The following is a 22582-nucleotide window of genomic DNA, read 5'->3' on the forward strand; positions in this document are numbered from 1 at the left end:
GCAACCGTTTCTACCTTAGCAGGCTCAGGTCGCTGTTGCCCACGACCTACCTGATGCCCAAGGTAAGGCATCTTGGACATCCCTATGCTACAATTATCCAGTTTCAAAGTTAGCCCCGCAGCCCTAATGCAGTCTAACACGGTAAACAGGTGGAGCAAATGTTCCTCACAGGTATCGCTGTAGATCGCGATGTCATCCAGGTATGCACAGGCATAGTCCTGGAGGCCATCCAGGAGCCGATCTACTATCCTCTGGAACGTCCTCGGAGAGTTCTCCATCCCGTACGGCATGACCTTTCATTGGTACAGGCCAAACGGAGTGATGAACACAGACTTCGGAATAGATTGTGTCCAGAGGAATCTACCAGTACCCTTTGCATAAGTCAAGGGTAGTCAGGAAATTACCCCGAGCGATGCGGTCCAACAGCTCATCAACTAGAGTGTAAGCATCAGTTGTGGTACTGTAATTGAGTCTCCTTTAATCGGCACAGAAATGAGTCGTATCATCCAGCTTCGGTACTAACACTACGGGGGACACCCAGGGGCTATTGGACTGCTCGATGACTCGGAGATTGAGCATCTCCCTAATCTCCAGTCTCATCCCTTCTCTGACTGCCTCGGGTACCTAATAAGCCGGCTGCCTTACACTTCAGTGTACCCAGGGATGGTGGAGAACATTCCTATCGCTGTCTAAGATCCCTCCAGACCTGCTCCTTCTGCAAAGTCCCTAACTGCTCATCCATCCTGACTGCCTCTATGCATACCCTGTCCCTAGCCTGCTCTGGAAGCTCTGGCAGGGGAAGACTCTCGGAGTCCTCCATGGCTAGAGCACATATAGTGGTTACCTCTTCAGCCCTCTCCTGCTACACTTTGAGCATGTTCACATGGAAGGTCCTCTGGACTCTTTCATCCGAACATTTAGCTACCAGGTAGGTGGTGTCGCAGAGCTGCTGCATGACCTTGTATTGCTCCTGCCAAACGGTCTGTAACTTGCCTGCTATGATCGGCTTATGGGCAGGAACCTCCTGCCCCACAACCAGGGCATGGTTCTGGGTGGTATGATCGTACCACCGCTTCTGCCATCCCTGCGCCTGCTGAAGATTCTCCCAGACGAGTCTGTGAGTTCTTTCAGCTGGTCCCCTAAGGCTAGCATGTACCCTACAACTGAGGTATCCTCACCCTCCTCCCCGCCTTCCCAGTGGGTCCTAAGTAAATCTAGGGGGCCCCTCACCTGTCTCCTGTACAATAGTTAAAAGGGGGAGAATCCCATAGATTCCTGCGGCATCTCCCAGTAAGCAAACAGGAGGTGAGGCAGGAACTTCTCCCAATTTTTGTGAGCGGTTGCAAATGTCCAAAGTAGCTGCTTCAGCGTTCCATTGAACCTCTCACACAGTCCGTTTGTCTCGGGGTGGTAGGGAGAACCCTACAGGGGCTTTATCCCGCAGAGCTTTCATAGTTGCTGGGTCAGGTTAGGGGTGAACTGAGCCTCCTGGTCCGAGATTATCTCCCGAGGGAAGCCCACCCCGACAAAGATCCGGAGCAGCGCATCTGCCACTGTCTCCGCATTGATGTTTGTCAGGGGGATCGCCTCCAGGTAACGGGTGGCATAGTCCACTGCCGTCAAGCTAAACCTCTTTTCAGAAGGATTGGGTCAGGGTAGCGGTGCAATCAGGTCTACGGCAATCCTACAAAAGGGTTCAGAGATTATAGGTAGGGGATACAGGGAAGCTTTGCTGCGGTCACCCCTACCCCTACGTTTTCAAACCCTCTTCCTAACTTTTTTTAGAGGTTTGCAAAGAGAATGTAGGGTTACTATTTTAATGAACGCTGCAAGTTTTAACAGATTAAAATTTATACTTTAACCTTGCTCAACCCTAACATTTATTGGAGCCACTAACTGTTGACCCCTTATTTTTGTGCACATTCCTACCTTTCTATGTTTTAAACAAAATACTATTTGTTTTATCGTATCCTTTCTCTGATTTCGAATATGAGGGTCAGCCTTTCAGTGCAAGTGTGCTGGTAGATTAGCTGGCTCCTCTCTAAATTGGCCCTAGTATGTGTATGTATGGGAGATAGGGTTCTTAGATTGTAGGCTCCTTGAGGGCAGGGACTGATGTGAATGTACCATAATGTGTATCACCCTAACAGTCGGCTCCGCTCATCCCAAGACCTCCTGCTTTCCAGCTCCCTTGTCAAATCCTCCCATGTTCGCCTCCAGGACTTCACTAGAGTCTCTCCCATCCTATGGAACGCTCTATCCCAACCTGTCCGCCTATCTCCCACACTGACTGCCTTTAGGCGATCCCTTAAGACTCATCTCTTCAGGGAAGCCTATCCCACCTCAACCTAACCACTGAACAATCCCTCTCTCAAACAATTCATCCCCACACAGCTACCTCCTCATGTATAACTTGCCCCTCCCTTTTAGATTGTAAGCCCTCAGGGCAGGGCCCTCCTTACTATCTTGTCTTGAATTGTATTGTGATTGTAATGTCTTCCTTATATTGTACAGCGCTGCACAAACTGTTGGCGGTATATAAATCCTATATAATAATAATAATATGTAAAGCATTGTGTAAATATATTTGTACATTTTCTATTTTCTCAGGTAGTTCAACCGCTTTGCCTGCTTATATGCCTATCTGGGCCCTGGTTAGGACTCCTGATCTTTTCTTCATAGATCCTTCAAAATGGGAGAGATGGTAGACTTTTGCCCTCATCTGGATTCTATTGGAGAAGTCACCAAGGAGGACTTGATCTTAAAATCCAGGGTGAGTACAGCCTGTCTTGCACTACCAATGCAACCAGTCTGAGAACCTTAAAGATGAACTTTACCCATATCTTCAAAATAACAACAAGGGCACCTTTAGAAATAAGGGATTCATGGATACCGATATTGATATCGGTGCCGATACTGAGCATTTAAACGAATGCTCGTGAAAATGCCCTGATGCTAAGTGCCGATAACGTCTCACCATGGCTGTTTACAGCACCAGTCCGGCTGCACATCTCCTCCCCCTTCCTGCCGCACACAGCCATGGTGAGACCCTCAACCATCCGCGCGGCCCTGGTGAGACCTTCACTGATCCACACGCAGCCCTTGTGAGACCTTAGACTCAGCCCTGATAAAACACGCACCAGCCAGTGTTTACAGCTTGGAGTCAGTGGCAGAACTACCAGGGTCGCAGTGGTTGCAGTTGCGTCTGGGCCCTGGTGCTCCACCACTGTCCTAAAATCATTAGTCTGTATTGTTTTAGAAAAGCTGTCACATGACACACAAAAAAAGGTATCGCTAAATAGTATCGGCAAGTACTTGAGGATAAAAAATGGTACTCGTGCTTGGTCTTGAAAAAATGGTATCGGTGCATCACTATTAGAAATGTTTAATAATGACAATCTACAGATACTTCTACTGTAGAAAATTGCTGGCTTTGTATTTTTTGCATGCCTTATTTTTCTTTTCCTCCCCAGTGTCCTGACAGTGGCCATTTTAACTAAGGGCAGGTTAATAAATCTCTCTTTACTTCCTGGAACGCTAGGACATGTGACCATTCACATTATCTCAGGGGAGGAAAATGCCTTTCCCTGAGATCTTGGGAGATTACAGATGAGATTTCTTAGCAATGCTCTGCTGATGTAACCTTCCCAGGATGCAATGCTTGGGCATGATTACACCATTTATGCCAAAGTTGAACAGGAAGTGCAAAAAAAAAATTGTACGTAAAATAAAAATATGTTTGTTTAGCTCATGAATGCAAGATGATTTCATATCAGCGTGCAGAGCTGTATGCTGATGTGATTTTTAGCCGGGGGTAAAGGTCCACTTTAAGCAGTAATCCGTAGTGTTGAGGTGAACAGTTATGAAGTAACTAATGTAGGATGAGTAAACAGCGCTAGATATCCTCCCCAATGTGATAAACCTGTGACAAGTAAACTGTGTGATAATTATGTATCATGTACTGGACTAGTCAAAACGTTGTAACGTCCAATAACGTGAAATCTAATGAATGTAAAGTAAAAAATTAAATTTAAAATATAAAATCAAGTGAAATTTATACACAATCGAACAAACTCAAATGTGACTTGACTGATATCAGTGGTAAAGAACACTGGACAAAACCTCATAAGATGTGAAATAAAACAGCACTCTATAACCTCACTGATGTGATATAACTGTGAGGCATACACTATAATAATGATTCTGTGTCACCTATATAAACCAAAAACGTGACATTCAGTTTAAACTTCAATTCAGATAATGAGCTCATCAGAAAAAAAATTATATATATATATATAAACATCCAATATTGTGAATTCTGGTGGTATAATCTTAAAAGCAAGTGGAAAAATTCAAGGGGGAAATATAGATAAGAAATAACAAAAAAGTTGTAGTGAGAGATGTATCCAAGTGAAATTGCAACAAGCCAGAGAACAACCTTCATAGAAAACAAGAGACTCCACTGATCACAAGGCTGTGCACTCACCACACTGTCTCCCTATTCAGCCTTCATAGCAATACAAATTCAGGGATTTTGCAGGCTTCAAAGTCCTTCCAAGCTGCACGTCTCCGCAGGATTTTGATTAGTCTCTCGCTGCTAATGAAGATCATTGGAAAACAGAGACCTTCATATCCCTTCGGTTTTACAGTTTCAACGGCACAAAGCTGACAGTTTAAAAAAAAAAACGCAGCTGGGTGGATCTCGACATCAATGCCGGGATCCGTCCCGGCTTCGGCGGTATCAGTATACAGCTCGCTGTATACTGAGCTTTGGGTCACGGGACGACGCTAGTTTGTGTCCTCCCGTTACCCTGAGGAGAATATGGGGAAAAGCACTGACCCCATAGTTCTCCTTTAATCTTCTTTGTGTTGCAGTTACTGCATTTCTTTGGACATAGTATGTCCTAGTGAGGTGTGTTTGAACTGCATGCAAAGCAGGTTAAACGCTGTGTTTACTATTCAAATGCATGCACTTGTGTTTGACAAGAATGCACGTCGACATGAACTCTGATGAACTCCATGTTGGTTGGTTCCAAGGTTGAATTGTAAATGAACTGGTCTGTAATTTTTTAACGAGCTGTGTGTCTATTTCTAAAGGGAACATGTGAATCATGTGGAGCTGGTGGACCCAATCTCTGGGCATGTTTGCAGGTGAGCGGCCTAAGAAGGGAATGGCGCAATACTTTACAATGTGACAGTGAAGGATATGTTTGACATCTGCTTTATGTTTTAGGATGGCTGCCAATATGTGGGTTGTGGAGAGTCCTATGCTGATCACAGTACATTGCACGCCCAGGTGGGTGAATCGTTAAGACCAGTGGTGGTCAACCTAACGGAAATAGTGTGTCTCCTGACATCACCAAAGGGCCACACATAATATTCAGTAAATGTAATACTACAGAAAGCTGTCAGAGACCACAGGCATTCTACAAGAGATGGGCAGCCGCTGCAGACATTCTGCAGGAGATTGTGGCAGACAGCACACATGCTACAGGATATGTTAGAGACTGGGGGTATGCTTCAGGAGACAGTCAAAGACAGTTGAAAGGTTTAAGGAGACTGCTAGAGATCACTGCTATTACAGCCCCTTTACAAGGCAGTACTTCTATATTTGGGCTCCCTACAGCCCCCTTAAAAATATCACTGCCTTGAGATAGCACCAAAGCGCAGTAAGTAGGTTGGGCACCAGGGGACTGTTAACCCCTTTGTGACGGGAGACGTACACTGTACGTCCAGCCAGCCAGTGACTTCTGAGCCTTCTTAGGTTCTCAGCTGCCTAAGGGAAACATGTCGTGAGAGAAATATGAAGGCTGTTATTCCTTGCTCCTACCAAAATTACTACTACCATGGTTGCCATGCTGAAGTTTTTGTCACTGACCTGGAACACTTTTGAAGTTGAGGAGTTCTGGCTTTCCTGATCTTCTTCTGGATCAGTGACTTAAACAGTCAGGTTAGAAAGCATTGAAACTACTGCTGAGGTTAACAGCCAGGCAACTAATGTTTTTAGAAAGAGGTCAGTACCTGCTGTCCCCGTATTTCTCGGGCGGGCATTTCAATGAAGTTCCACTTTAAAGGAGAACTATGAGGTGAGTGCTTTTCACTCACCTCATAGTTCTAGCCGACCTGTGACAATGAGACTGTCACAGGTCGGCTCAGTAGATCGGGAAGTGAGCGAACACATACCGGCGTTCGCTCACCTCTCGATCCTGTCACCGCTCTCTGCCGTGACAGGGGAGGGGCTGGATTCCCCCCTACCCGCTCCGCTCCTCCAGCACTGACTGGCGGAACGGACAGGGGAGGGGGCGGGTACAGCTGGCTCTGCCTCTAGAAAGGCAGAGCCAGCTGTCACTCACGCAGCTGGGCGGATCCCGGCACAATTGTCGGGATCCGCTTCAGCTGCGGCGTCTCAGTATACCGTCTCAGTATGCGGTCTCAGTATGCGGCGTCTCAGTATACCGCGAGCTATAGCTCGCGGTATACTGAGCCTAGGGTGACGGGAGGACGCTAGTTTGTGTCCTCCCGTTACCCTAAGGAGAACTATGGGAAAAGCCTTAACCCCATAGTTCTCCTTTAAATCAATGCCCTGTATGCAGCTTGATTCCAGGTCCAGGGGCCTGTTTGGGAACAAAGGAACTGATCGTTAGGCAAGCAGAGGTACTTGCCTACACTTTGCTAGTGATTTAGTTTGTTAGATATCAACATTGCAGGTTTCAAAGCTCCATATTTTTGAAAAGTCAGGATTTTGGAGACTGAATTCTGTGCTTCTGGGACTGCAGCAGTGTTTCAAGAAGTGGTTACATGCATCCCGCACCTAGATTAGTTTTGCTAGCTTTTAAAGACAAGGTATGCTTTCAGGTAATACTCCATAATGTGTTATAGTTAAAGCTTAGCTGGCAAAGTCTGCTGACCTCTGCGTTTTGCCTTGTGCCTTTGTGTTAAAGTGAACCTGTTACTTTCCTGTTTTCTCCCCCTGTCATTCTGTTCACCTGCCAATGCCCTGAGTTGGAAGCCCTATGTAAACTCCCTGGGCATCTGTGTCAAGGCTTACACATAGGGCTAATAAGTTGAGGCCTGGCAATTTGCCATTCAGACATGGGGTTTTGAGAGGAATGGGAGATGGCAAAATTCTCCCCATACCTGGAAGTACTAGTTACTCTACAGAGGTCTGGCAGGCATTTGCAGGGATGGGGGGCATAAGTGGAACTTAGAAAGGGCTGTTAAGGGACTCTTTCACTTTGTTTAGAATGGGCAATGTGATCGGTGTACTTTATGTCACTGTAGTAGAGAAATTGCATTGGACTCGTCACTGGTGTTGTCTGGTTCTTTCAGGCTAAGAAGCACAATCTCATCGTGAACCTGACCACATTTCGTGTCTGGTGCTATTCTTGTGAGAAAGAAGTGTTCATGGACTCCGGAGCACCCTCACCTACCCACTCCCACTCTACGTCACCAAGGCTTAGCCACAGGGTATGATGTTCAGGCCAGCAATCGGCTGTCTGTTTTGTAGATGATTATGTTTGTGTCATATACAAGTATACCTCTATGGGTCATTACGGAGAGACCTTTCATAATATCATCTTTAGTCTATCATTCAGAAGCTTGCCACACGTGTTACAGCCTGATTGTAAAATCTCTGTACAGTCTCCATTTATGAAACACTATGTAGTGCAAGGGCCTGCCAAAGTTGTGTATTTAATTTATATCCATCAGGCAGTCCCTGACATAACAGAGGTTATCATTTTAAAGATGAATGTGCAATCAGAATGTAACCAGTTTATATCCAGCAATCAGATTGTGGCCAGCTGAAGGTGACTTCTGCCTATCATTGTATATAAAATAAACACGCTATGATCCTGTTATAATTTGAATAAATATGGATGCATAAATCCTACATTCATAAATATTTTTTTTGTGAAAAAAGTATTCTGCCGCCTGTGATGTTTCCAGGTAGTATTGCACAAATTTGACTTGAAGCTCCTGTGTTTTTTCCTAAACTAGAATAAAAAATCTCAGATCCCTTGATGCAAAATAAGCTTTCCTGGCTTTGGATGTGCATAAGCTGTTCTATCAGTCAGCATAATGTAATGGGCACAGACTCTTAGGGTCTGATGTGTAAATGTAAAGTGTAAAATCTTGTGGTACTTGTAGTCGGCCATTAATGACAAAAAAAAATCTTTCCAGATTTCTAGCTGTCTCCTCTGCCAGGAACATATTAAAAGGGAAACTACACTTTCAATATAGCACAGAATATAACCTATATCATTTCTACACAAGGTAATTAACAATTACCTTTACATTTCAATCTGAAGTCGCTGTCATTTTCTAAAACTGCAAAAAACTCAGTGGCAACTCGGAGGCATTCTGCACACAGTTGGTATAAAAAAAAAAAAAACTAAAGTGACAGAATTGTCACATCCTGTTTGTGTGATTGGCTGACTGATTTTCCCAGACATTTGCACTAAGATACAAGTAAATGTTTAGGCACCCCGTGCAATAGGAATATAATTTTTGGTGAGATACTGCCTAAGGGCCAGTTCACACCATATGCAGTTGTGACGCAGTCCGTTTATTTGACTGCTGCAGTCAAAATACATCACAATGCTTTCCTAAGGTCTTTCTTGTGCTTTAGTCACACTGCAATGGTGTGAATAAAGCACAAGAAAGCCCATAGGAAAGCATTGTGATGCAGCACTCAAATAAACAGACTGCATCACAACTGCATATGGTGTGAACTGGCCCTAAAGGTCATTTACTACTAAAGAGATGCAGACACTACACCTTTCCTCATTACAACACTGAGATTTCAGGAATTAGTCTGGAAAAGGCATAGGGATACAAACAGCTCCTTCTTCAGAATAGAGAAAGGTAGAATCTGCTACAAAGTTTGTTAAAATCCTTACAATGCACAGTGATAACTCAGAGGGGATTGATTTTTTTTTTCTCAACAAAAGTGTAGTTACACTCTAACTTTAGTTTTGTAATCTAGACTTGCAGTTAAAATCCGGTTACAAGTTGTAGGTATTGGCTCCTTTTTATATCATCCTAGGTGTATTCATAGCTGGCTTATATTTGTTTACCTTTCAAGTCTACTATTGTTCATATGATAATGTTGCTGGTATGGTGTCTAGGCTGCAGACAAATAATTTTGAATTGTCTGTCTCCAGGATGTGCCATCTACCACTCACTCACTAAAATCTGTGCCGATCGCAGTGGCAGATTATGGCGAGTCAGAGAGCGATGAGGATGACTTAAAGCCCAGAGGTAATTGTATATCAGCAATCACATAACTAGAAATGTAAACTAAAATGGGTTTGGGTGAGTTGTATTTAGAATCTACAAAGCATTATGAATGAGCGCACAGAAGAAGCTGCTGGCATTCAGACTCTGTCTCTGATTTAAAATGTTTTTTTATGGACTTGTCTGAAGGGAAGCGGAGGAGAGGTTAAAGCAGTAGTAAGGTCTGGCCGTTTTTTACCTTTAATGCAATCTCTGCATTAGGATAAAAACGGCCCAGCACCTTTTTTTCTCCCCCAGTCCTCCCCACACTTACCTGTCAGCTACGCTCGTCCCCGCCACCCGCTCCCAAAGTGATCCTCCGTTGCGAGAACTTCCGGGGGGGAGGATACTGATGGCAGAGGAGCCATAGGCTCCTTCTGCCATCAATCAAAGTGAGAAGGGGCGTGGCCTGTGGTCTATGGACACACACAGCCACTGCGCTCACGAGTGCCTCCATTAGAACGATAGTGGCACGCGCGCAGGGCCGGCCTTAGGGGTGTGCGAGCAGTGCGGCCGCACAGGGCGCCATAGCAACAAGGGCGCCGTGCGGCCGACACAGCTCGTCCTGGGGGCGGCTTCTCTCCCCCTCACCGCTGGGCGCTGGCCATCCGATATGACAGCGCTCCCTCACGGGGACCCACTAGAAAACGAGGAACTAACAGCTTTTAAAGAAAAACAGCAACAGCCTCCAGCAAGGGTGGGCTTCCTTGTAGGTGTGTGTTAAGTTCAGCTTGAGTGCTTTTTTCAACTAAGCAGACAAATAAGGATAGAATGGAAAACCTGAAAAGAAGCCCAGAGCTCCACCTACTAGCTAAAAGTGAGAATAGGAAATATCCATAAGCAGTATTTCATATATACATAAAAGAAAAACATTTTTATAATCTTTTTTGTCTTGGCCATAACATGCAAAACAAATATACAAAATATACAGAAACAAATTTGTTTTATTGGTGTAATGAAGTGTACAGCGCTAAATGCCCTTCAGGAAATTAGATAACGGTAGGGATCATATGGTGTCACCTCCGTGTCAAGCAATCGTGAAACAGTGTATATATATAATAAATATTTGTGTAAAAACTTATAGTACGTTATAAAATGTGTCAGCAGGTGTCATAAAAGGCGTGTCATACATGAACCTTATTAAATAAATAAACAAAAATCTTCAAAGAACATGTGTCATATATTTAAAAAAAATATTATTGTGAAAACAATATTAAATAAATAAATAAACGTGTCATATATGTGAAAAATAAATATATCACAATCTAAAACAGTCTGTGTTGTTTTCTTTTGAAAATAAGTAGAAGTATGCACTTATAATATAAAAAATGCACCCAAAGTTCTTAAAGCTCTCCGATCTTCAAAACAAAAAAAACCCAGAAGAATGAGAATCAAAATCAAAAGAAATGTCCAATATTATGAAGTGTCCAACGAAAAAACGATAGAAAAAAAAAAAGGAAGGCAGGTCCCCTATAGGGAATGCACTCACCAGATCCCTGATGGTCGAAAGCCTTTATTCTTATCCAATGGAGGCCGAAGATGTATGTCCTCTTCTCCCGTTTGGTGAAAGCCTCAGGCTACAGAACCCGCTTGCTTCTCCGAGGTGAAGGGATTACAATCTTTGTTGTTAGGTCTCCTCTATTGGGTATCCATCCGGACAAAGAACACAAGAAATGCGCTCATAGCGTAGTAAGTTCAACTTTAATGGGTCCAAAATAATAAATACAGACAAACAAGCGCTCTATAAAAATTCCATAAAAATCAATGTGGAAAGCCGGCTAGTCACTCAATCTGAGTGCAAAAAGGACTGGAACAATGACGTAAAGGTAGGCCCGCTCCCGACGCGTTTCGTCACATGGAAGTTCTCAAGGGACGACCTTTTTTTTTTTTGTTTTGAAGATCGGAGAGCTTTAAGAACTTTGGGTGCATTTTTTATATTATAAGTGCATACTTCTACTTATTTTCAAAAGAAAACAACACAGACTGTTTTATATTGTGATATATTTATTTTTCACATATATGACACATGTTTATTTATTTATTTAATATTGTTTTCACAATAATATTTTTTTCACATATATGACACATGTTCTTTGAAGATTTTTGTTTATTTATTTAATAAGGTTCATGTATGACACGCCTTTTATGACACCTGCTGACACATTTTATAACGTACTATAAGTTTTTACACAAATATTTATTATATATATACACTGTTTCACGATTGCTTGACACGGAGGTGACACCATATGATCCCTACCGTTATCTAATTTCCTGAAGGGCATTTAGCGCTGTACACTTCATTACACCATTATTCTGTAGGCTTTTAGCCTGAGTTCAGCAGCTTTTTTCCTTTTTGGTTTTAGAAATTTTAGCTCCGGGGTCATATTAATATCTATTTTAAATTTTAATCCATCTTAATTTAGTTTTACTATTTCCGTTAGCGCAAGTTAGTTTGGTTCACTAAATTTGTTTTATTCATGACAAAAAAAAGTTTTTCAACTTAAAATAATAATGTGAATCGGTAATGTCCTTTTCTCCCTCTCTCCTGGCTTCTACGCATTCCTATTAGCTCATCACTGTGATAGTCAGCCTCACTGACCAATAGAAATGTGCTCACCATGAATCCTATTGGAAGAAAGCTGGAAAACAGTAACAGTTAGTGAATGTGTAATCCTATCTCAGCCCTTTCTACTTCATTCCAGGCCTGACCGGGATGAAGAATATAGGAAATTCGTGTTATATGAATGCAGCCCTACAAGCTCTCTCCAACTGGTAAGTTACTGGCTTTCAGTAGATATCTGTGGTCACACTGGTGTAGAAAATGAACAGACATTACTTCTGGCTCCTCCTGCATTTCATGTTTTAAAGGAGAACTATGAGGTGAGTGCTTTTCACTCATCCTCATAGTTCTAGCCGACCTGTGACAATAAAACTGTCACAGGTGGGCTCAGTAGATCGGGAAGTGAGCGAACACATACTGGCGTTCGCTCACTTCTCGATCCTGTCACAGCTCTCTGCCGTGACAGGGGAGGGACTGGATTCCCCCCTCCCCGCTCCGATCCTCCAGCGCTGACTGGCGGAACAGACGGGGGAGGGGGCGGGTACATAGCTGCTTATACATTTTGTTGACCTCTCACATCAAAATCCATCTGGTCATGAGTGTGGTCATGCACAGTGCAGCACACAGCAGTTTTAAGATACAAGCAGTGCATAGGTGAAAGCCTGAATACTTTTTCTTATTGTTTGTTTAGCCCAGGACTGGGCAAATTCCAGGAGTCAGGTAGCCAATTTATTCTTAGAAATTACAGCTGGTGCCTAACTTTTGAGGTTGTCTCTAGTTGTTTTAAATGGAGCTGCCTGCTTGACAGACTGGCACATTTTAATCTTGCAAATCTTTGTCTTTGCAGTCCTCCACTGACTCAATTCTTTCTAGAATGTAGTGGGATGGTGCGGACAGACAAGAAGCCAGCACTTTGCAAGAGTTACCAGAAACTGATCTCTGAACTTTGGCACAAGAAGCGGTAAGGGCAATTCTCAGTTCCTGTAGGCCAAATCTGACTTACTGATCGGTTGTCTAAGCCGGTGTAATTGATTGACGGGTTTTTGAGAGTTTTTGCGAATTCAGAAACTAGTACTAATAACTTTGCTGGATTATCAGGTACAGATTGAGATGCAATGCTTTCTTTAACATGGATGAAAAAAAGATTTTTGCTAAAGGTCAACATACTTCTAGGTAAATGTCATTTTCCATGGCTTGATAGAAAAACAAGGCGGTGGAGCTCTAGACTTTGGTTTGGGTAGGTATATCAATTTGGTGTAGAAGCTTCCTACAGGCAGCTCTCTAGTTTGCTATGGCCATTGCTAGGTATTTGGAGTAAAGTCTTGGAGCTTATAAAAGTGACAGCACCAAACTATTTTTTTCTGTCTAGAAAAAGTTTTATTGGTCACAAACTCATTTAAAAAAGCTAATGTGGTTCAAAGGTTAGAGGCACCCCCTTTATAAGGGCTTAAGGAAAATCTGGACATGAAGTTGAATTAATGGAAATATAGTATAGGAGAAATACACAGACTGCTTCGGTTACTGCTTGCATGGTCCTCCTCCCATATTTCCAAGATTTCCATTTACTTTTTCTAGACTGAGAAATAGTTTGGTGCTCTCTTCTCCTATAAATTCACAAACATTTTTCAATGGCTGGCCTGTGCTCCCCTTATTATTTAGTGAGACCACCCATACCAGTGATAAGCTAATAGTGAAATCTGAGAGGGGGTGGCCACAGGTGGAATCTTTAAGAGATGGTCATTATTTGGATATCAGAGAACCTTCTGAGGAATCTGAGACCTAAGAACTTTCTGAGGTTCCTAATCGCTCTACTGAAAATCAAAACTGATGTGCTGGAGGCAGTCGGTGCCTAGTCGGTGCTAACAGAATATTCATTTAGCTTACTGTTGACCTTAAAGAGGACCTGTCCGCATAGAAACATGGATGCTTCTGACTTGAGTTTTTTGGTGAGTCACTAACCTTTAACCCCATGTGCAAGTCAGGTGTCCAAACACTGTATGTGCTTCTTATTTGCGCTGGGTTAGTAGCTAGCCAAATAAGCAATCAAGGATCAGAAGAATAAGGATGACAGCTGCGGAGTTTGCACCTTCAAGCACTAGTCAGCAAAGGCATGCTCCCATACCTCAATGAAAGCAGGTTATGCTCCTTTTTTTCAACATCCCTTGGGATTATCCGTGTATTTCTTCACTGTTAGAGGGTGATGACAAGCACCATATACAGTCAGAGATGATAGTTATCACACAGCATATGGAAACCCCTCCTTGGTAGTGGGTTACGATCCTTCTCTCTTCTATAGGGAATAATGAATGATCCAGGAGTGGGTTCCATAATTCACTCCAGGAGTGGTGCAAATATCTCCCTGCTTGTCTATGGCCATTTTTAATTATATACAATGTAAAGATCTCCTTCCGCCCATTACATTTTTAATGAGTTATTCTTTAATAGGCTTGCTATCCCTCGCTATAACTTATAAGGATATTAAAGCCTGACTCCAGGTGACTTTTTGTTTTCAGTTTTGCATATTGTAGGGAGAAGTAGTTCCAATTTATTTCAGGTTTTTATGTCAGTCTGTGACTCCCCATTGTACAAGAAGTCAGAGGTGTGACTGTCACCAGGACAGAAAGGCACAGACCGCAATTAAAATATTGTAAAAAAATGCTACCCTTTCTCACTCACCACTTGATAAAGGCTCTAACACTTCACTGGTCTATCCAGAATACAATAAAACGTTTTGGATGGAGTTGGACTTAAGGACTCACCGGGAAGTTCTGTAACTGTATAAATATGTGTGGTTGCAAACTGAAAACTAGGTAGACGAGGAAGGAGGGACAAGCACAGACAGACAGTAATGGACAGAAATATCTATGTGAATTCTCAAAAACACTTCAGAAGGCTTCACACACTTTGAAGCAAAAGATTGTTTAAAAGTGAAATTTGCACTAAAGGGGACAGGGTTTTCATTGATTGTGGCTTACGTTATGATGGGCAGGTTCAATTTGACTGTTTGGCCTGGTTTAGATTGTAGAAAACAGATATTATCATGTTGATATACCATTTTTATGCAGATGTAATTGACAAGAAGCACCAGCGGAACTTTATAGCAAAGTATACAATAGCATTGTAATATACTTGCTTGCCACCTACAAAGACGTTGGAAAAATAAAGCAAGACATCCAAACAATTTTGTTTTAGATGAAGTATCATATTACTCTGCCTATCTATCTATCTATCTATCTATCTCTATCTATCTATCTATCTATCTCTATCTATCTATCTATCTATCTATCTATCTATCTATCTATCTATCTATCTATCTATCTATCTATCTATTTATCTATCTATCTATCGAGTCAGCATTATGATGGTCCTCCAGCAATCCCTTTTTCTCACTGCTACCGCCTGTCTAGAAGTCAGGGGATTCCTCACACAGGTCACGTGAAGCCAACACCAGACTCTTAACATGTGTGGTCAGCAAGACGTGAAGATTGGTGGAGGTCCATTAGAGCTCTGACTCTAATAAGCAGAGCAGCAAAGGTGTAATTTTGTGCAGGGCTGGCCAATGCAACCTTACATTTATCCAGTGGCAAAAGGAAGTGAAAACCGTTCATGATATATTTTGTTTACGTTTATAACTAACTGTACTTACTCAGTCCTAGCTACGTGGTGCCCTCAAGTATGTACCATGGGATAAAGCTGATTAACCCCTTGTTCCGTGGATACGCACAGCAGGTAAGTACCCATATTTTGCCTGAGGTAGAGCTTTCATTATAGAGAGCAAGATGCAACACTCATGACTTTCATCCTCTTGCTTTTTTGGACATTTCAGGACACGCAGGAGTTTCTCCGATGTCTCATGGACCAGTTACATGAAGAGTTGAAGGAGCCCATACCCATTGAAAACCAAGAACAAGATGAAGACGAGAGGGAAGTGGAGCGGGAGCCGGAACGTGGCATCACAGAAGATGACTCCATGACATGTGACTCTGGAGGGGAAATGGGTGACAGGGACGGGAGAGAAGGTACTCTGGCTGAGATGGAGCTGTTGATCCGGGAACAAGCGGGGCGGTCCATCTCAGAAAAGGAAAAGCTCAAGGAAAGGAGTCTTTCATACTGTCACCGCAGAACCAGCTCCGAACAGGCGGATGAAGATGCTGATGTGGACACAGCAATGATACCTGGTGAGACCTAACTGAAACAGGGCTTTAGTATGCATGAATGTGGCTTATTAGGCATACATGTTTAGGCAATTCTTAAAGAGACTTTTCCAGTTTAAAAAAAAAAAAACCTCTAGCTTCCCATACTTTATACTTGCAGCAGCCTCCAAAACTTTCCCTGTGATGGACAGCTCCACTGGCCAATAGGACTGTGCAGAAAGGGACAAGCAAGCTTCAGCACTTTAAGGAAGTGACAAACCTTTGCCCTCTCATAGCGGCAGGGCTTTGTAGGTTGCTGGTTGTGTGTACAGACACCTCTAGGTGCTGGCACTTTATATCTACAGATTAATTTTAATAGAAGTTCTTTATACTAGTGAGGTGGGATACCACAAATTCCACATTGTAATTAAATATAATATAGTTTAGCAATAATATAAGTAAAAAGATGTCAATGAGGGCAGCATAAAAGGAACTGCAGGAAATTTTAACTTTTGCATTTCTTTTTCTTCCCATCTAGAGCCTGACAATGAGGCCTACATGAATTGCTCCTCTCGCCCCTGCAGCCCTCACCCTGCTGAAAAGCACCCTAAACTCTCCAGCAGTCCACCTCGTTCCAGCCCCTTGCGATCAGCACACTCATATGTCTTAAAGAAAGGTAACAGGGTCTATAGATTGTAATTAACCATGCCTTTTTTCAAACTAATGTCTAAATAGTTTTTGTCACTAGAAATGACTACAACAGTTGTTAACCTCTATTTTATTTTTACAATTCCAGCCAGTTGTGGAACTTTAGGCTCTTTTTCACATTTACCAGGTTAATCTTGGCTGTTTTGTTGAAAACATCTGCAGTTTACAAAGCTGTATAGCTCAAGCTCAAATTCACATACACAAGTGAATGGATCAGCGGATCGACTCCTCCCCTCCCTGTATGCTTTGTTTAGATGGGCACTATAGAGTTCCAGAGGGATTGAAGGCAAACAACTAACCATCTAGAAAAATAAAGTGTCCTGTGACACAAGTGTTATGGTTTCACTCTGCATTAAATGTTTTTTTGCTACAGTAAAGTTGTTATATGATACAATTGTAGCTTCTCTTTAAGTATATTAGTGTCAATATTGCCACTACAAGTGCTATTGTAGTACTGTCCTATGTTACCAGTTATTATGCAACAAGAAATGTGAAAGTCAATATAAAAAATGACTGCACAGGTTTTTACTCATCAACATAACACTAGTGTGAGTTCCAATAGGCGCATATTGAGGAGATCAGAAGGCAATTTGAGGCGGTGATAAAATAAGTCTTTCCCCAGTTAAAGCCCAATTCCGGGCAAACAGAAAACTTACCCTTGCAGTGTGGCTACCCCCGCACTGTAAGAGTTAAGTGCTCATTTATGTCTAGGGGACTTAAATAAAGCTGTTTAGCTTACTTGACTCCCGCCATCTATGTCCATGTTGCAAATCTGGTCCACGCAGCCTCTTCTTCTCTGGACTGCAGTGGTCTAAGGACCGCTGACGTCATTATGTCTTATGCAGGTCCATTCATCTGCATAAGACGCCGTGGAACATTCCAATATCCGGAGGAGAGAGGCGAGCGCTGACTGCCGCAGAAGCCGGGATCAGGTAAGTAATACAGCTTTGTTTGAGTCCCCTAGAAAAAAATGTGCACTTTACCCTTGCAGTGCACAAGTAGACTGCAAGGGTTTTTTTTTTTTCTTTGCCTGGAGTTGGACTTTAAGTGCATGCTATAATAGTGATATTCATGTTTGGGAATAAAACATATTTAGTGAAGGGTTTAGGGTGATGCTTCAGGTAGATGCCTGCCTTTTATATCTGACAGCATTTTTTTAGATTTAGGGATTTGTAGATTACACACGACAGGATCATTTTACTGCAATAGCTCATATTTGCTTAAAGTGGATATTTCATGAAAATGTAAGACCCTCTTATTTCCTACTGCATGGGTAACATCTAAAGCAAAAAATAAACCATTAAAAGGAATAAAGAAAAAGTCTTTATTTTAGCTTCTGGCCACTTACAGTAAGTGCTGGTGACATCACTGTGCCTCACTGCTGCCTTTTGGGAAAGCTGAGTACTGATACCGTGTTTCCCCGAAAATAAGGCACTGTCTTTTGGGCTCAAAAAAACACACTAGGTCTTATTTTCGGGGTAGATCTTATTTTTTTTAATGTACAAATATCCACACTTATTACAATTAATACCGGTAGAAGACTTACAAGACAGGAGTGAGTGGCAAAGTTAAGAATAGGGTGATCAGGGCAATCAGGGGCGCCGTACCTTTCCAAGAGCAATTTGGTAACCAATCGCTGGCCAGAATGAGCGAAGTGTGCTTTCAGTATCGATTCCTCACAGGCGGAGTTCATTTGGTATCACTCCGCCGGTGACAGGAGTCGGCGCTATAGATGGAGGCATTGGCTTATGCGGCTCTGCTCCCTCCGCTGCTGCCTCGCTTCCTCTAGCGCTGGCTTCGTTGGCACCGCTGATTCTCTCCCGCGGCTCTTCAAGTTCCCCCTTATGCCACCACCGGCCCTGGGAATGGTCACAACTAAGTCTTATTTTCGAGGTAGGTCTTATTTTCGGGAAAACACGGTAGGGTAGCAAGAATTCCGTATGGCACAGTACATAGAGCATGTTCTAGCAGGATTTTAGATACTCCGCTTCCCAGGAGACATTAGTGAGGCACATGGACTTTACCGGAACCTACAGGAAAGGTCTGGAAACCGGAGCCCGAACTAAGTATTCTCCCCTTATTTCTTCTAATGGTTTATTTTTCTTTTAGCTTTTAATTTGGGGGATGGGGGACTATTTTCATGCAAAGTACTCTTAACAACATTAGCGATATTGACCACCCAGGGGGTGCATTGTTTTCAGTTGGGTGGTCTAGCTCTGCTCTGTAAGAAAAAGCAGTAAAGCACAATTAGTGGAACAAGAACCTGCCTCTGTAAGGAGCAAATATAGCTGCATAGCTGTACATATGTAGTTACAAACTACACATAGAAACAACACGTTGAACATTGTACATTGAAAAGGCTATGCACTCCATTTTATAGTTGAAATTGTTTCACTTAATCATTATTTTATTTTTACAGCGCATGTCTTGAGTGGAGGAAAGCGCAAATCTGAGATCAAATACCGCAGTGTCATCTCCGATATCTTCGATGGGTCCATTCTAAGCTTGGTCCAGTGTCTCACCTGTGACCGGGTATGTGACTTGCTCCTGCTTACTGAACTACTGAAAGGTGAAACTGAAACCACTTTGGAGTAGAGAGCACTCTTCCAGCATTCAGCAAATGCTAGTTACCCATCTGGCACATAAGGCATGGCAAGTCTTATCACTTCATAATGTAGCAACATTTTTTATACATTCTTTAGTTAGGAAAACTGCATTCTAAAGCTATACACTTGTAGATTTTTTTTATTTAACTTTTGGGCTGGACGGAAAGTATCTAGCAAATGCCCCAATGCACGCTAAATGGCACGGATGAAGGAATCTCTTGCTGCGGCTATTGTATTTTGACACACGGCCCCACCAGCTGTCAAAATACCTGAACAGAGCCTGCATCTGATTGCGGATGCAGGCACTGTTTGGCAAAAAAATTTCGATTTGCTCTTTCTATATTTTAATTAAAGGATGTTAGACAGGAGACAGGGCCACCCACTTTTGAATTTCATCTGAATTTCATTGCTCGGTGTATGGCCAGCTTAAGTCAATAGGACAACACACATGTACGATAGCCATGTTAGATAATCTGATCACCTACTGCGTTATTCACTAAGCTGCTGAAGGTAGCCGAGTGAATAACCGAGCCGAAGTGAACAGAGCCGAACGAGGTTCGGCTTTCCACTCCGGCTCAGTACGGCTGATTTCAGCCTTACATCGGCTGCCTTCGACTGTCTTTGGTCAGCCGAACATGCTCTGAGCTAAAGTGCTGAAGGACTTCGACTCAGCCGATCCAACATCTGGATCGGCTGAGCCTAAGCCCCTGCAGCTCACTTGCGATTCTGCTCAGTGCGAGCAGAGTAGTAAAGAAGTGCAAATAATATTTTTTTTTTTTAAATGGTAAAAAATAGGTAGATTACAAAAAAAAGAAAACTATTTCAAAATAAAACAAAAACAATTGTGCGGAGCTAACAGTGACAGCTAGCTCCACCCAGCTATTTTCTATTGGCTGGCACCTGCTAGAGTCTTCTAGCAGGTCCCGGCCAATGATTAAACAACTGTCTAATATCCTTTAAAACTATTTCAAAATAAAACAAAAACAATTGTGCGGAGCTAACAGTGACAGCTAGCTCCACCCAGCTATTTTCTATTGGCTGGCACCTGCTAGAGTCTTCTAGCAGGTCCCGGCCAATGATTAAACAACTGTGCGGAGCCGGCCATGACGTCACGGCCGGCTCCACCCAGTTGTTATTGCTTAATGACAGATCAGCGACCCCAGGTCATTTGGAGACGATGATCTGTCATTACAACTGGGTGGAGCCAGCCATGAGATCACGGCTGGCTCCACCCAGCTGTCATTTGCGGGGTGAATGGCCCACTTTGGCACAGTCGAGCCGAAGCATATGCCTTCGGCTCGGCTGAGCCACTCGGCCGCCTTCGGCTGCTGTACGGGCTATTGTGAATAGCCCGTACAGCAGCCCTTCGGTTCGACTGGTCTTCCTTTACTTGCGTCTACTAGTACAGCAGCAAAATGAAGAGGAGTAAGGCAGCATTAGTTGGAACTGAGAGAAGTGAATTATATCACATACATACTGAATTACTTTAAACTTTCTGTGTGTTTTGTTCAGGTGTCCACCACCATCGAAACCTTTCAGGACCTGTCTCTGCCTATTCCAGGAAAGGAGGATCTGGCAAAGCTTCATTCCACCATTCATCAAACTGCTGTCTCTAAAATAGGCACCTATGGAGACTACAGCTCTCAGGGGTGGCTGGGCTACCTCATGGACTACATCCGCAGGTACCTCTCTACCAGAAGCTTATCACAGATCTCTGCTTTATTAACACATACTGTGCTGCCTGATCAGTATTAAACATTTTCTATTAACTTAAATATCCCATCTGCAAAGAGACGTTATCTGAAATCACCCTGCTCCTCTGGGTGCAATAAACATGGGGGCCGATTTTATAAATCTTTTGCCCAGCCATACACTTGGTGAGTGCCATTTGCATTGCATTTTTTTTTAAACTTTAGATTTTTATTAAATTATAAAATATCTGCTATACAACAATGTTGACTACATTCAAAAATTAGATACAGGTTTGGTATATTAGCACATATAGGACTTATACAACATCATCTACTAAACCTTAGAATTTTTCCACCTTGGGATCGAGAATGTCAAAATGGTCACATCGGAATGTAGCGGTAATTAAACCTCCCTATGTGAATCCCACAGTGAAAGTATCCATGTCAATCAACATTTCCAACATAAGAATAACTCTGAGAAGGAACATACTATACTAGAGGGTATCTATAAGGGAAGGGGTAGGAAAGAATGGGTGAAGGGATGACAGAAGGAATTGACCTTACATATAAGGGAGGGCATGGGATAAGAATGACAGAGAGGAGGAGCTATGGGTACGCAAACCATAAAGTATTGGCACAACGTGAAACCTAGTAATGTCAAGCTACTCTATTATTTTAAGTAGTTTGTTTAGAAAACCTGATCCAGGAATCCCATCGCTTATGGAAAAGGTTCTCCGAGTTCGTTCTATAGGCTATTATCCGTTCATCGTGACAGTTTGAGGACACTCTATGAATGACGTCTGTAATGGTTGGAATGACGGGGGATTTCCAGTTGCGAGCTATAAGAGTCCTAGCTGAGAATAGTATATGCAGGATCACTGATCTATACTTAGGAGGGTATTTGTCAATAGAGATACTTAATAGCGCCATTTCAGGTGGGAGCAAGGATTCTATTCCAGTACATTCGTGAATAATGTCTGAAATAGAGCGCCAAAAGACCTTTATTCCACTACAGGACCAAAATATATAATATAAATTACCTACATGTCCACACTCCCGCCAGCACAAGGGGGATGTGGTCGGGAATATTTTAGATAATCTAAATGGGGGTGATATACCATCTGGTCATTTATCTTTTGGGCATTGTCCCAATGATCAATACACCTGGAGTGAGATAAATTGGCTTTAATAGCTGTCTCCCATTGTCTGTCCGATATTTGTAGATTTAGTGTTGAATCAGTTTTTATTAGCATTTTCTTAAACAAGTTTCATAACATTCAGTAGCAAAATTCAAGAAGGACAAAAAAAAAAACAACAACATCCTGACATCAGGAGGCATGATAAAGCTAAGGCAGTTCTTGGTTACTCACACAACAATGTAGAAAGGGTCCTCATCACTATGGACATATTCACAAAAGGTATGGGGGGACTCCATAGTCAGGTGTTGTAGCTCGTGTCTACACTGCTTAATACCTTCTCCTAACTAAAATTTCAATCATCCTGATACGTTAGGAAGGTTGTAGAAAGGGAGGGAAGAAACCAGATAGAGGAGAATTGAGAAAGGAAGGAAATAAGGAAATAAAAGAAGGGGGGGGAAGCGGATTA

The 22582-nt window shown here is 42.7% G+C and overlaps 1 protein-coding gene and 1 long non-coding RNA gene across 2 annotated transcripts in view; one reads left to right on the forward strand and one right to left on the reverse strand.

The window, feature by feature from the left end:
- Positions 1 to 229, reverse strand: part of LOC108793729 — a 7693-nt gene extending 7464 nt beyond the window's left edge. Inside the window, exon 1 of the long non-coding RNA XR_001941663.1 lies at positions 148 to 229. This is a non-coding gene — a long non-coding RNA (uncharacterized LOC108793729). The remainder of the gene's footprint in view (positions 1 to 147) is intronic.
- A 2386-nt stretch (positions 230 to 2615) lies between these two features.
- USP20 (ubiquitin specific peptidase 20) overlaps positions 2616 to 22582 on the forward strand; it is a 46540-nt gene continuing 26573 nt past the window's right edge. The window contains exons 1-12 of the mRNA XM_018564758.1: positions 2616 to 2773; positions 5098 to 5151; positions 5234 to 5296; positions 7330 to 7467; positions 9165 to 9261; positions 11982 to 12051; positions 12687 to 12800; positions 15490 to 15568; positions 15666 to 16017; positions 16511 to 16648; positions 19100 to 19212; positions 20799 to 20968. Coding sequence (XP_018420260.1) covers positions 2693 to 2773; positions 5098 to 5151; positions 5234 to 5296; positions 7330 to 7467; positions 9165 to 9261; positions 11982 to 12051; positions 12687 to 12800; positions 15490 to 15568; positions 15666 to 16017; positions 16511 to 16648; positions 19100 to 19212; positions 20799 to 20968 — 1469 coding nt within the window. The 5' untranslated portion in view covers positions 2616 to 2692. The remainder of the gene's footprint in view (positions 2774 to 5097; positions 5152 to 5233; positions 5297 to 7329; positions 7468 to 9164; positions 9262 to 11981; positions 12052 to 12686; positions 12801 to 15489; positions 15569 to 15665; positions 16018 to 16510; positions 16649 to 19099; positions 19213 to 20798; positions 20969 to 22582) is intronic.

This window comes from Nanorana parkeri, unplaced genomic scaffold, assembly GCF_000935625.1.
Source record: "Nanorana parkeri isolate BGI_ZX_2015 unplaced genomic scaffold, ASM93562v1 scaffold778, whole genome shotgun sequence".
Lineage (NCBI taxonomy): Eukaryota > Metazoa > Chordata > Amphibia > Anura > Dicroglossidae > Nanorana > Nanorana parkeri.